This window comes from Ptychodera flava, chromosome 8 (assembly GCF_041260155.1).
Source record: "Ptychodera flava strain L36383 chromosome 8, AS_Pfla_20210202, whole genome shotgun sequence".
Taxonomy (NCBI): domain Eukaryota; kingdom Metazoa; phylum Hemichordata; class Enteropneusta; family Ptychoderidae; genus Ptychodera; species Ptychodera flava.
The window spans coordinates 1,089,295-1,104,767 of NC_091935.1; the positions used below are offsets into that span (position 1 = coordinate 1,089,295).

General features: G+C 36.6%; 2 protein-coding genes across 4 annotated transcripts in view; both read left to right on the plus strand.

The window, feature by feature from the left end:
- Positions 1–6,292, plus strand: part of LOC139138142 (ras-related protein Rab-3) — a 43,895-nt gene extending 37,603 nt beyond the window's left edge. For all 3 annotated transcript variants that reach the window (XM_070706374.1, XM_070706373.1, XM_070706375.1), the window contains exon 5: positions 1,839–6,292. In XM_070706374.1, coding sequence (XP_070562475.1) covers positions 1,839–2,029 — 191 coding nt within the window. In that variant the 3' untranslated portion in view covers positions 2,030–6,292. The remainder of the gene's footprint in view (positions 1–1,838) is intronic.
- A 3,349-nt stretch (positions 6,293–9,641) lies between these two features.
- Positions 9,642–14,562, plus strand: LOC139138143 (uncharacterized). The gene is made up of 3 exons (XM_070706376.1): positions 9,642–10,045; positions 11,666–11,806; positions 12,292–14,562. The coding sequence occupies exons 1-3, from the start codon at positions 9,920–9,922 to the stop codon at positions 12,376–12,378; spliced, it is 354 nt and encodes a 117-aa protein (XP_070562477.1). The 5' UTR covers positions 9,642–9,919; the 3' UTR covers positions 12,379–14,562.
- Positions 14,563–15,473: the final 911 nt, after the last annotated feature.

Sequence of the window (15,473 nt, forward strand, 5' to 3'; positions counted from 1 at the left end):
CTACAAAGTAAGTATGTGCCCTAACATTGGACATATGGTCACCTGCTCTCAAGCATGTAGTTGCTTAGCTCCACACATTTATACAAAGATAGGTGTGAAAGGACCTGGCTAACCACACTATTCAATAACAACCACAATATATCAAATAAAGTCTGAATGATGTAAAACAAGTATTGACTGATGGCAACATTTAGTATTGTCTGATTCTCTTAGAATATTAACAATTCACTCTGTCAACGGAAAATATCCATAATTTTAATAACAATAATAATAATATACCAGCAACATTACTCCTGAATCTGTCAACTTGTGACAAATATTGAAACGAGTGTAGAAAGTATAATACTGGCTTTCCAACAAAGACATAAGCTGTGAAAAAATCAATCTAGGAATCATATGAAAGGGAGTGAAAACAGCTTGAGTAAGGATAATTGATTTCCGTCTATGATCAATATAGCCACCTCAATGGCAAATTCAGTGATAGAATCATTATTTATATTTTAACATGAAAACAGCCTTATATACCTGGATATCGATACATATGTCAGTATATTAATCCGAGTTGAAACATGACGCAAATAAACTAAATTTATTCTTTATGAGATGTAGAAACAATGGGTCCATTGTAATATTGTGTCCAATGTTTGTCCGTTTGAATACATCAAGATTTGCTAGACTTTGGAACATACAATAATGTGTGAGTGACTGATTGTTGAAGTGTCATGTTGTCTTTGTGGAGATGATGTATTTGATTGGAAGCAGAGCTGATTTCTGCTGAGCTGGCTATTTTTCTGCATGTTACACTCACTGCCACTACATGAGACTGCAGGGAACACATTCCAGTATATAGAGGTATATATGTGGTTTCCATGGTTCTACCGTTACTCCGGAATAAAAAGAACGCGATGTCTTCTACAGACTCAATACGCCCAAAAGATCACATGATGCCAGTACAAGTAAACCCTCATGTGTTCAAACACGTATGGAAGGAAATACACATACATGTACTTCTCTGCACATTTGTGCATGAGGGTTTGTTTGTACCGTGGTCCGTTTGAATTCTTGGTTTGACCTATTGAAACACTGCTTTGAAAACTTGTCTACAAACAGTTGTACGACACGAGCATTTCCCTAATAACATTGGTACAAGCTTGGCAAAAACTGACTCTTTTTCAGAGAAGTTAAAAGACCCTGTAATATTATGGAAATAATTTCAATCGTAACTTTAGTTTCAGTCCAATAACCATGGCCTCGTGTTCTGGATATTAATTGAATTTGTTTTCATGTTGCTTTGTGGTTCTCTTTATGTTGTTAATATGTAGCAGCTGTTTGTTTAAGTTAACTGTTCTGTGATACAACCCATGGCATTGACATCACTTTCAATATTTCTATATTTTAATCAGCTTGATGTAAATGTAACAAGAATTTTCAGTAAGATGGATATCTTTTCAACTGCATATAATGTATACGTTTAAATATAATTAGGGACACTGAATTGTGTACTTCTTCTGGAAACTTCCTATTTAGTAAAAACGTCACAAGTGTCCATCTTTTCAAACCCAAAATGATGTCTGCTTCACTTTGTTTTAATTTGAGAACTAAAAGTAACAGAGGTAAAGTGAGATTTTTGGTAAAGTGATTGTTGAAAGTTAGTAAACAGTTCCATGTATTGATATGTTCAAAACCTTACATTCTCAAACTTATACTTTACACTAAAAGTATATTTAAAGGAATAATATGTCGCACGTGAAGTATTGTGGAAAATATATCTTCTCTCCTTGTAAAAGGACTTATTTAGCAACATCATATCCACTTTCTTCACTTTCTTTTGCTTGAAGGACTGGAGTTCTTTGAAACGAGTGCTAAGGAGAACATCAACGTCAAACAGACCTTTGAACGTCTGGTGGATATAATCTGTGACAAAATGTCTGAAAGTTTGGATTCAGACCCAACGATTGTTAGCAACTCCCAGAAAGGCACACGGCTCACACAGGAACCTCAACCAGCCAGTAGTGGATGTGCTTGCTAATCACATGAAGAGACAACCAATAGAATTCTTTGTTTTACAATGACAGGCAGCAAACAAAGAAGAATTAAACAAGGGTACAGAAAAAGAATAATAAAAAAAGTGTCAAAACTGTACATGTAAAGATTATATACTCTTTACAGAGATCGGTACCATTTTATCTTTGACTGTCATCTTACAATGCTGGAACACCTCTATTTGTGTCTACTTTGGTATGATCACCACAGGGTTTTCAATGGCTTGATCATACCATTGTGCTTGTGAAATAGGGGTGTGCCATGGTTACAATATTATTTTCAAAAAATCAGTGGTGCAATGTTTACTTCTTTTTGGTGAGTCAGAGTACATACACATTTAGAACTGTCCATAATGTTCAAGACGTTTTTGCAATGTTATGAAAACAATGTTTCTCAGCCTCTTGTAGATTGCAATGCCCAGCCAAGTCAAGCAATATTGTTGAGACTTCCCTTCGCTGTATATAAAGTAATCTAGTAATATGTTTTGTGAAAGAGGATGAAGCCTGCCAAAAATTGAAATTTGGTCTTTCCTAAGTTTTGCAACAGTTATCAAATCCCAAACAGTTGCTTGTTGTTAAGTCATTGTTTGAAGCTATTCCATAATAATCGTAGATTTTTCTGAGCCAATCACAAACATTCCAGCATTCCATCATGTGACTCCTTGTAACCAATCATAACTCCTCACTGAATACTTGATTTTGATAAGATGTAAGTCAGGAAAAGAAACGAAGGAGCTTCTGATATTTTTTATCTGAAAACTAATCACTAGAGTGTTCATTTAGATTCAGAGAAATACAGTGTCAGATTTGAATTTCAACCTCAATGTAAATGAAGTGAGGTCAATTTGACAAATAGAGTAGGAGAAAAATGGATTTACACTTTTCTTGAATTTTGTTAGAACACCTGGCTGTCAGTGGAAGTGCAATCATCCTTTTCTCTCTAGAAATAAATCCATATGTCTGATTAACCATATTGCTGCAGATGAGACTCTCTAGCCATGTAGTGAGACTGAAACAAACCTAAGTTTTAGCAAGTGTGTAGGTGGAATACCTAATCCAATCATCTTAGTTGTTTTACTGATGTGTATCAAGGTGCAACGTACTGCACAAGCTGCTGTTCTAATCACATATTTTACTGTGAAGGTGTAATTTATTGCGATTGGTGAAAGGAGAAAATGACGGCGAGAGAGAGTTTGACGTCACAGTAAGTCAATTTTAGATTTCATTTGCATTGCAGAGTCAGGGGACTGGAAAAGGGGTTTCTCATCAGATGTGTTTTCGTCAAAGTGTGAATATACGACACTAGGTTTTCAATACCCTTCACAGACAATCCTCTCCCATTTGGAAATTCAGGTCACGTCAGAAACTACAATGGCTGTCATTTTTGTTCAATAATTTCAAGCAATTAGAGAATGCAATAATGAGAAACATTGTTTTCTTCAGATATTAGTGCAAGAAGCATTCTGTTACACAGTAATTTCTCTCTGCTGTCTTTATTCAAGAAAACTGCTCTGCCCCTGTGTCATTCTCCATTCTGTGTGTATTTTTAGATCTGAAAACGCCCTAAAGACTTGCAAATCAATACATATTTCATAGAATAGAAATCCACCATAACTGTAAAGCTAGTGGCATTGGATTTCATTTCTGTGTTCTCTTTCATCTTATTTTTGTAAAAATAATTTTGCGTGAAAGTTAGAACAGGGTGAACGCTAATCAATGCCTAGAATTGTGAATTGTTTTTGTAGCATGTAAAATCAAAGCTTTGTGTTTCAGCTTCAGCAGAGTCTGGGAAATAATTCTGTACATTGCTATCATGGTGAATACATTCATGCGTAATTATTGCATTGAATTATGCTGCTATAGATTAACAGGGCATTTCAGAAATGGAAAACTTTCCAGCGATGTGTTTATCTGCAGAAAGAACATTCCTGTAAATCACAAGAGTTCAAATTACAGAAATTGTTTGGGTATCCAAAAACTGAATTTTTTGAGTGCTTAGCAATTAGCCATGAATAAGACTAGATTTTCACTTTGAGTAATCAATAATTTGTGATGTTTGTAGCTATTATGCCTTCAAGCTAATGAAATGTTACCATTTCCAAAAATGTGATTTTCTGGTGAAACTGTGGTCCTATATTTATATATACTTGCACAAAACAAGAAAGAATATGATATTCAGCATAAACTTGAAAATTACCAAACAATGTCATTGATGCTTGCATGATAAAAATGATTTGGGAAACAAACAATTATATTTAACACGAAAATAGCTTTCTCCTGGCAAACATGTTGGATTGTTCGTATTTATTTACTGTAGTGGGATAGTGCCAATACAGGAGGACTTTTGATGGAGGAATTGATGTGTACTAGTTGGTGATTTATTTACTCATAGAAAACATTGGCGAACAGAGAACTGTAGGTACAAGGTGCATTCATAGGTTGATGTGCATGTTTGTTATTTTGCTTTCTAAATGGGAGATTTGAAAATTTAATGCAAAATTTGATGTGAAGAGAATAGTATGAGATGGAAATTGGACAGATACAGACAAATTTTAGATTCAATTTCACGTAATGATTTTATTCATTGTGAATACAATCTATCATGTAATTTATGTTTCAATGATCATGCTGCTATTCCATAGAATGACACATCTTCTTTTGCCTAATTCTTACAAAGTCTGACCAGTTTTTGAAATCATGATTATTATCTCATCTTCTGAAAGGACAGAGTCGACAATGATTGTGTTCCATGGTGTTGGCATTTGCTTACTTCTTCAGATTCTTCAAATCATTCATTTTATACACGCACTGTAAGCAGAATAGATTTCAGATATCTGGTGACTCAGCATGCATCGGTCACATCTCATAAAAATTGAAAAATATTATCATAAAAGATGTGCTCTTTGTCAATTTATTACACTTGAAATGGAAGAGTGTCTGCGATCTAAATTACTTGATATCAGCTTTTCTGTGACCAATTCAAAAATTAAAAAAAATATTGTATTCTTAAAACTGCCATATGCATTCAATATCCAAGCTTTGTAAGAGCAAAAGCAAGAATGGATTTCACAATGTATAGAACTTACAAAGGTTTTCAATAGATAAAATTGAGAATCTTTTCTGTGTTTGAAAGAGAAGACCAAGCATGAATCACATGTCTGTACTCTACATTTATCGTAGAATAGTCGCTACTCATGCTTTGATCCAAATGTTGATTCCTAATTAATTCACGGCAAACACTTTGTATATGTAAATTTATACACAAGAGCATGACTTGACAACAGTTTGGGCTTTGTGTAGTGTCTTGGAAGCTTTTAGCTATTGGGTTGTCTGAAACTCATTGTCCCTATTGGATTATTTTCAAACAGCCAATCAAGTAGAGAATAGTCTCAGTTACAGACTCCTTAAGTTGCTGTAAATAATGACAATCAACCAATCAGATACAACCTTCGGAGCCACTGCACATTGCCAGCTTAGTTTTTTGCAAGCATACTTCAATCCCCTGGTGCTGCTTTTTTTGAACATGTTTTTGATCATTTCTCTGTGTACTAAATGCAAACCTATCACTTTGCCCATATAGATGTCAAGCCCATGTGTGCATATAATTTACATAAATCAACATAAATTCTCATGAATTGTATTGTCCATATGATCAAGGCGTATATGTAAAGGAGGACAGATACGATAAGAATAGCCTAGTAGGTGCAGTGGTTCGTGTTTGGTTCTCTGAGATTACAGTGCATGGATACAATCAACTTTTTGGATCAAATGAAATTTGTACTCATTTTACAGCAATGCCGAACACCTATCATGTCTTTGTTATTATAATTCATGCATGCAACTTGTGTACTTGTGGTGGCATTAACCCCCAGAGCTCTGAAATAATTGTTACATCAAGCAGATTTTTTCAAAGTGTCTCTCTCAATAACAGAGCTAATATACATCCATGTGACCTAGCAATAGAATCATAGATCTCTCTGTATGTATAGAAATAATATATTCTAAATAAAAATAGTTTTAACAATATGAGTTTAGTTCTGTAAGTATAAAATAAACCAAAAAACCTAAACTAGCTTCAACTATTTATTACAGCAGCCCACTAGAAGTGACTATTTAACTTGCCGATAATTCTCTGTGTGATTTCAGGCTCCCTAGTCATAGATATAAAGATAAGATGACTGTATCTGGCAATGTATGGTATAATTCTTTGTATATTGTGTAACAGTTGAGAATAAAATTGTCAATAATTACATTGGGCTGAACATGGTCTGGAGTGTGATGTTTGATAGTGTGAGTTGAATGTATGTCAATCTACTAATACTTTTCTCCCATTTGAAATAGAATATTTTAATGTACACAAGTACTGCTCATCTTACTGTAAATTTTCCATGTGGCTTTATCTTTTTTGTCGATTGTGCAGCATGAGAGGCAACGCCATAGAAATACTCACGCTGCAATGATAGGTATGTTTACAACAAGAGAATTGACCTCTAAACTAATGTAATCATCAGATTTAAATTCCGTTGCCAAGTCTTCTCCATCCTTGTTCATGAACTGTAACAGTAGACAACAATAAGATTTCCCTAATCAGTTAAACCATGGTTCTTCCACCGATACGTTCATCAAAGGTCATCTTGATTTAATCAATTTGTAAACAATTTGCTAATTTTTCTACTCCAGAGTATACAGTATGTGATGTGTTCTACAGGCTCGATAGGCCTAAGAGATCACACAGGCATTACAAATAAATCTATGTGTACCAAAGCGTAAGGAAATGCATTTTTCTGTGCATGTCATCAAATTCCTGGTTGATTACCAAAAATTGGCCAACCGTGCAAGTAAGACAAGCCAGTGTGGTATTGTCATAGCAACTTGCTGGTAGTAACCATGGAAGAATGCCTGCTAGCACATGCTTAATTTTAGTACAGCAGTAGGATATCACTATGCAACAGTATGATGTCATAATACAACATTACATCATAATACAGCAGTATGATGTCATACTACAACATTACATCATAATACAGCAGTATGATATCATACTACAACATTACATCATAATACAGCAGTATGATGTCATAATACAACATTACATCATAATACAGCAGTATGATGTCATACTACAACATTACATCATAATACAGCAGTATGATGATAGAATGTTGCACAGATCTGAACAGCATAAGAGTTAATACCAGTTGTAATTGCACAGCACAATCAAAGCGACATTAAATAATTAACTTACCACGAACTTCAAGAATTCACAGAGAATTTATTTAACAAAAATATTAATCCTTTCATTACTTATCTTCCTACATTGTCCTTAATTTCCCAGACTCTCACTCACACACCTACTGAAGATCAAAATCTGCAAACTTGATAAATAATTAAACAATACATTATAGCCACCATTTTAAAACTCATTTTGTCTTGCGAACATGTACCGTATATGCCTATGGGAGTCCATCTGACAGGTGGTGTTTAATTTTGCTGTTTAAGGTAAAAAAATTTCTTATGAGGTTTAAAGATAATATACCAGAACTATTGGCATTACTACCTTTTCAGTTACTGGAGTGACATCATTATTGAAATACCTTTTTGATGGCAGGGAATATTTGATCATTCATTGGGTGTACGGTATAACCTCAGGTATTGCCATTGGACAACTGTCTATCATATTGGAAAGACTGAATTTTTAGACCATATGATTTTGTGAGAGTGGCATTTTACAATTTAGCGTGGACCAAATATCAGGTAGGTTAATGTGATAGTCATGATATTCCTAAGTAAGTTCAAGAAAGTGATGAACATGGAAAATTTGTCAGGACAAGGAGAGAGTGCAGACTTTAGGCTTCCTTTGTAAGTTTGATCACCACTGAAATCTGTGTCAACTGCCTTTAAATAAATTTCAGTTCTGTAAAGTGCAGAAAAAGCATGGAGCTGGGCACCTCCTAGACTATCCTTTCTATGGTGGAGTGTAGCACTCCACTTCATGCAGTGTAGTGCATAGTGGAAGTACTCTGTGTGGCATTACAATTCGGCAACCTGGGTGATTCAATGTCAAGGTATTTTCTAAGTAAACACAATCACCCATACAAATACGATTTTATCAGTTTCATATTTATACACATTAAAGTGTATTAAAGATTTTTGCAGATAAACTTGATGTTTGGAAGCAAACCAACCAAAGGGAGCCGTCATTATTTACAGCCTTGGGGGTCAGAGGAATTTCATCAGAAGCTCTGAAATTTTAGTAACACCCTCCCCCCCCCCCCCCATCAACCCTGATGAATTTGAGTAACCCCTTCAAAAATGCAGCAATGGTAAAGACCTTTCAAATCCTGATGTACTCTCTTACATCATCGTTGGTTATCTCATGACGGCTGAAAAAGGTGAAACCAACAAATTGAAATTCAAAGTCACAACAAAATATTGATATAAAAGCTCACGCTATGACAAGAATCCAACCATACAGTATTGTTTACTTTGGATGGGTATCATGACAGAATTTTCACCAGGATATCTGACAAGGAAGAATTTGAAAGTACAGTGGAGAGAACATGCGGGAAGCTGATGGGGAAAGTGTCAGAGGAGATTATATACCCTCTCTTGCATGGAAAAATTTGAGAAATTGATGTGTGCAATGGTGCAGTTTTATGAAATGTGAGAGCTGTTTTCAATTTGTATTTTCACGCAGTAAAACTGGTAGAACACCCTAAGGGGGAGAGCGCGAGTGGGGGTGTCTCCCTTCTGGCATTGGAAATTTTGAGACATTGATGTGTGAAATGGTGCAATCTGAGAAGTGTATCAATTCATTTTGCACCAAAAATTTAGTAACCCCTCCCTCACTTTTCCCTCCGCATTTTGAGTAACCCCCTTCAATTTTTTGAGTGACCCCCTCACATTCCTCCCCCAGGCCATAAATAATGACTGCTCCCTAATGAGCCTGTCAAAACAACCGTCCCAAACAACTGTCAACTCTAACACTGCTAGATTTATGTGCCATCTTATTCATCAACTGTCTATCCCTGAGGCTTTCCAATAATAATAAAATTGTTAGTTTGTTGAAGAAAAAATGTCTGTTGATTTTGATACTTGTTTTAGAGTTGTTTTCATGAAGCATTGAACTTGTAATTTCCACGTACATTTTTCACTTAAATTCGAAAATGATGGCCATATTTCAATGTGAACAAAAGATGTTGCGAAAACACATACATGTATAATGGTACTCGCTTCTTTAATAATTGCTTGAAGAATATTATAATGTAAAACACCTAGATTGCGTGTACAATAGCAAAAAATGAACTTTTATTACTTGTTAATGTATTTATGCATAAAAGTCATATTGAAACAAAACCATACAGTATAGTACTGCTAACAAAGTTGAGTACATACCTGCGTATTAGGATTTATTTAAGTCAGAAATCAGGGTTGAAAACAAAGTGAGATAACGTATTAAAATTATTTTTACAGTTTTCTCGCCACAAAAATATTGATGTGAATATAGCTTTCAAATCATCCCAAACAAACGGTTCTTCACAACTCTCATCAGAGGGCGCTGCTAAATCATAAGTTTTCATTTTTAATAGCAGCTTAGGAGGTCCACAATGGCGGCATTCATGGCAAATACGGAAGCTGGTTCCTAAAGAAAAAGGCGTTCACTGCACCGTACTGGAGACCCTTCATTTGATTTTACTTTACCTTAGAGCTTGCTTGCGTTTTTGGTAAATTTTGTTTATAATGGTTCGCGAAAGGTGATAAAACATAGAGCGTTTTGAATGTAGATGCCCTCTCGATGCAGGTGTAAAACTTGCAATATTGACAACACAACACAATAGAGTTACATTAAATGTTGAATAACAAAAAGTGAGCGGAAGATGGGTCACCGAACGGCAATGTGCATTCTTCTGTGTATCTTCGTAGACATATTTATATTCGATGTTGTGGTGAACGGAAAGACTTTTGAATTCCCGAGGTACAACTACAGGAAGAAACCGAAAATGGTAAGTTTGCCCATAGCTGCAGTACAGAATCTACTAGAATCGTTCTTCAGGCCACATTTCACTGCGCTTGGTCTCAAAACACGGCCGATTTCTTCAAGATGATGCGAGTAACACGTTCATCGGCGTGATTTTCGAGGAGCTGGTTAAATTTGTGATCCAACTAGGTATGGGAGTGTAGTTTTGAATGTTTTGTGTGAGCGCACGGCTAGTTGAAAACCCGGATCGCGTGTTTTTTGAGTGATTGTGTGCACACCTTGTGAGTATTTAGGTTGCAGTGGCGGTCATATCGACTAGGGATCAATAGATCTATCCGAAAATCGATCTACTTAGCAGACTACCCAGCTAAGGAACGCCTGTGGTAGAAAGTCTTTCTTTCTACCTCCATGGTAACATATAGCCTAGCCCTAAGAGTATGGTGAGAGTGTTTGGAGTTGGGAGGCGTTGAAGCCAAATCCGGACACTTGCGCCGTGCTCGTATGTCTACACACAGCCTAGCTGCAGTACAGTAGCTCGAGGTTTTGCCTGGGTATTTGGGTCGGACGGCAAAAACCAGGTTTTGCCGTCCGATCCCTGACCCAAGTACCAAGGCAAAACCTCGAGCTACTGTACTGCAGCTACATACAGCCCTGTTTCCAATTCAGGTAGGAGAGAGTTCTCATACAGAGGTTTAAACATAGACCCTTTTGTAGGTCTATGTTTGAGAGGTAAACACCTATATAAGGATTAGAATGACTCGGAAATTCATACTTGCGGTTGCGTAACTATTAGAGCATTAGATTGATAGTAACTTTCAAATCCCAAATGGGTGTATCTTCTCTATTTTTGCAAAACTGGTTTAAATATCCTGCTGCAAAGCATATCAATATCACACTTCAAAGGAAAACATTCTTGCAAATTGTCAGTATATTCATGCAGCAGTCAATGTGATCCCAGAGGGACCCCCATCTCGGGTGATAACGGGATAAATACTAGGGATTAGACCAAGTTTGCCATGAAACTATGCCTGAGGGGGTGGGGCAATTGCCTCATATTGATCCCCACAGACATGCAGAATTTATGAATGCCCCATCCATTGGGGTGGGGAAATGTGGAGGATTTGTTTGGATATCGATTTTCCGATTGTTTTGCCCCAGGGGGTGGGGCATTTAACCCTTTGAACCCGGCTCGGACATAAATGTCCGATAACGTCATAGAGTACCAGGGGGTCAGAGTGCAAAGGGTTAAATAAATTTCATATGATATTAATTTCCAATTCCCCCTATGCCCCAAGGTGGGGAGGTAGGGGTTGACATTGACTGCCACATTACTGCCGGTGATGACAAATTACACAGCTTTACTATCCAAACAGCAAGATTTTTAGGAGCTTTCTCTATTTCACATTGTGTTCCACAGAATGAGTGCACTGACAAAATTCTCTCTTTTTACTTAATAGGCTTTAAAAGTGCTTTAAAGTTTGCTGTGAAACTGGTCTGTACAACTTTATTTAAGTATTGTAATACATTGCAGGTTTAGGGCAGTGGATTTTTACTTGGCAAGATCCTCTCCATAACCTTTGTTTGGATGCTTGATTATCTAATGAAAACAAAATCAGTTCTGATGGACGATTATTTCATTTTTCAGGAGCGACGGTTTAAAAGTGAACGAACAAGATGTGAAAAGACTCCTGAATGTTCAAATGTTGCTGCAGGTGTGACACGAACAAAGTGTACCCGTACATGCATGTCCAAGAAATGTTATGATGAACTCTATTCATTTGATGAGGTGAGAATCTAGCGGCCTGAATTTATTAATCTTTGAGTTTTGTGATTCTTATCTAATTCCATAAATTTCAAATTAATATTAAGAGATACAGTACAGTGTTTACATTTACAGTGGTGAAGCCAGTATTTGTTCCAAAATTAAATTACTTTGGTCACTTTAATTTTTAATGAACATCTCAATGTTATCATAGATTACATGATACAGGAAAATTACAAAATGTGTTGATATTACAGTGCAGTATGTCACATTGTGTGGGCAATGCAGTACCAGTATATTGCCTTGTGTGTGGGAGAGCCTTAATAAATCACTGGTGTATTTTAGTGAAGTGTACTATTAATGCTGCAGGTGTGTGTCTCGGAGTGACGGATGAGGTTCAAATTCCAGTTGTATCACAAAAAAATTGTAAATTTATGGTGTATCATACACTTTGAAGGACACTTCTAAAGTCTGTTTTATATTCTTTAAATTTTGTAACTTGATTTCAGTTAGAAGATGGTGAAATTGATGTCAGATTGGCGTCATTCAAGGGATGCTGGTCTCAAGAATACACAGCCAGACAGAGAGAACTCTAGTGTACCAGTCATTAATATTGTCATTGTCAGAAAGGCATGTGGTTTAAATGAAATCAACATCATCTACAAATAATGAGAGTGTCTAGTCAAGTTACAAGTACTGGTACTTGGTGAGGAATGAAGCGAAGGGTGTCTGGACACTGTTGATTTCTGCATTCCGAGATATTTATACCCACCTATCAAGTCTCTTCTCAGACATTTCAGACGATAGGCAAGAACGTTGTGCATATTCAGCAGAAGGAGGAGACTATGAACATAACTACCAAGAACTGTATATAATTGACAGCATCAATGAACTCATTTGATGTAACTGACAGCATCAATGAACTCATTAGATGTAACTGACAGCATCAATTAACTCATAAGATGTAACTGACAGCATCAATGAACTCATTAGATGTAACTGACAGCATCAATGAACTCATTAGATGTAACTGACAGCATCAATGAACTCATTAGATGTAACTGACAGCATCAATGAACTCATTAGATGTAACTGAAAGCATCAATGAACTCATTAGATGTAACTGACAGCATCAGTGAACTCATTAGATGTAACTGACAGCATCAGTGAATTCATTAGATGTAACTGACAGCATCAGTGAACTCATTAGATGTAACTGACAGCATCAGTGAACTCATTAGATGTAACTGACAGCATCAGTGAACCATAAGATGTAACTGACAGCATCAGTGAACTCATTAGATGTCACCGACAGCATCAGTGAACTCATTAGATGTAACTGACAGCATCAGTGACTCATTAGATGTAACTGACAGCATCAATGAACTCATTAGATGTAACTGACAGCATCAGTGAACTCATTAGATGTAACTGACAGCATCAATGAACTCATTAGATGTAACTGACAGCATCAGTGAACTCCTTAGATGTAACTGACAGCATCAGTGAATTCATTAGATGTAACTGACAGCATCAGTGAACTCATTAGATGGAACTGACAGCATCAATGAACTCATTAGATGGAACTGACAGCATCAATGAACTAATTAGATGTAACTGTAACTTAATCTTAACAATGGAGCTGACCGCAAATCGGCTGGAGGCAATCGATTTTGGCAAATCTGAGAGACAAGCAAGTTGTCAAGCCAGGGGCATCTTTTAAAGAGGACAAGAAGTGTTCGCCAACTTGCGGACTTGATACATAAAGTCTGTTGTCTTCAAAAATTGACCATTTGCAATAAGGTGTGCAAATGAGACCTATTACAACAAAATGTCACCTTGACTGTTTGTCTGTTAGAGGTACTGATGAGAAATCAAGTGAATTTTCCTCAGCAACATTAGGTTGATGGTATACAGAGTGGGGGACAGTTGTGTTGCAACGTTGAAGAAGAAATTGAAAGACGGAAGCTGCAGCTATGTTTTTGCAAATCTCATGTCAGTGTTAGGTCAAGGGTCATTTGTAATATTTGAATTCAATGCTTCACCTGTCCAGTTTGTGTCATGTCTATTCCTACTTTGGCTCCTTACAATGTCTTATTCAACTCACCAAATCTATCCCTACCATCGCTCTGTACAATGTCTAGCCCTACTGCCATTGGTGCACTTTGCCTTTAATAATAAATTGTTTCAGCGAAGCAACAAGGTCTGGAAAGCAAGACTGAGCAAGATGTTGATGTGACTCAACAGAGATTATCATCCAGTGTTACAAAGACAGTCTTTGTCAATCTCCATTCGCTCAGTTCATAAGATGGCTGACACGCGTGATGGTCGGTGTAGATAACAAGACTAATGTTGATGATGTTTTCATGCCAATGAAGGTATACTGTCACCTGTTCCAATTTTGCCACAGTTACGATGGAAAGAGAATCACGCGGCTTTTTAAAAACTGTGCCCTCACATGGGCATTTTGAATTCCAAGGAATGCCCCTTTGACCATATATGGGCATATTTAGATTACAGGTGACTATACCTTTAATGTAAGCAAATCAGTGCTTTAATGATCATGTGTTACCTGTAAAGTGACTCAGTGTATGACAGGTTTCAATTGAGTCCTTGTGACACAGAATGCAAGACAGAAAATTCCAAGTGTTTATTAATTTGGAGAGATGTGGACCCTCTGTTTGGAAAAAAGGCACCCATCTCAGACGTACAGATTCTTGAAAGGAAAATGTGGAGTTACCATGACACTTGCAGTGAACATTAAAAACATTGTAATCCAATCATGATAATGTGCATAACTGTAAGACTCATCATGTTTGTGAATGTGGTTAAATAATATTTCAAATGTGAAGACTGATAATGAAAGGTCAAAGCAAAAGCACTGCCCCTAGAGAGGGTCAATGCTGAGTGACTAGCATATGTGTGATGACTAGCCTCTGTTCAACAGTCTGTCTGTCCAGAATATTACTCAGACATGATTCAGTTGATTTCATTCCAACGTTGGACGGAAACGTTTTACTTTCAAAATCAGTTTGTATTGTGATGCAATCCAATATGACTGGCTCGTAGCCATTTTATTGGCCCTTACGATAGATGAAGTTTTTTCTGTATGTTAAGTTAATTTCTTTCCTACAATAAATTCTGTTAAACTCCAGGTGTTCAACTTGTCAGTAAAGCCTGAAGGTGTAATGATATCTATCTGGATATCTGTCCATCTTCCATTTCTCTGTCTATGATCTATCTTATACCATAGGAGTAGCTTATGTGTCCGTCCCCAGGGGTGGGTAGTGTTTTGTTGTATTGCTAATAAAGGTTTATTCTACCAAACTTGGTGTTTTGGTCTTGCACTGCCCTTGACAATCTTGCGTAAACGTTTTATCTGCATGCTGCATCTATTATATGACCAGTTTGATTGCCTAATTCGCCAAAGCAAGCAAGGTAGTAATTTAGTCTATTATCTGATGAGTTTGCCAAAGTAAGCAAGGTAAATTACTAATCTGTGTACGCTGTCACCAGATTATCACCGGATTAAATTTGACAAAGTCAACAACGAACGTACCAGCAAGGTATAACTGAAGTTATACCTTGCTGGTGCGTTCGTTGTTGACTTTGTCAAAGTTAATCCGGTGATAATCTGGTGACAGCGTCCACAGATTAGTAGTTTACCTTGCTTACTTTGGCAAATTAGGCA

Excerpts from the sequence above, each read along its gene's own strand:
- LOC139138143 (XM_070706376.1), top strand. The coding sequence starts at position 9,920 with ATGGGTCACCGAACGGCAATGTGCATTCTTCTGTGTATCTTCGTAGAC. Across the intron at positions 10,046-11,665 it reads ACAGGAAGAAACCGAAAATG|GAGCGACGGTTTAAAAGTGA; the intron begins GTAAGTTTGCCC and ends TTCATTTTTCAG. Across the intron at positions 11,807-12,291 it reads AACTCTATTCATTTGATGAG|TTAGAAGATGGTGAAATTGA; the intron begins GTGAGAATCTAG and ends ACTTGATTTCAG.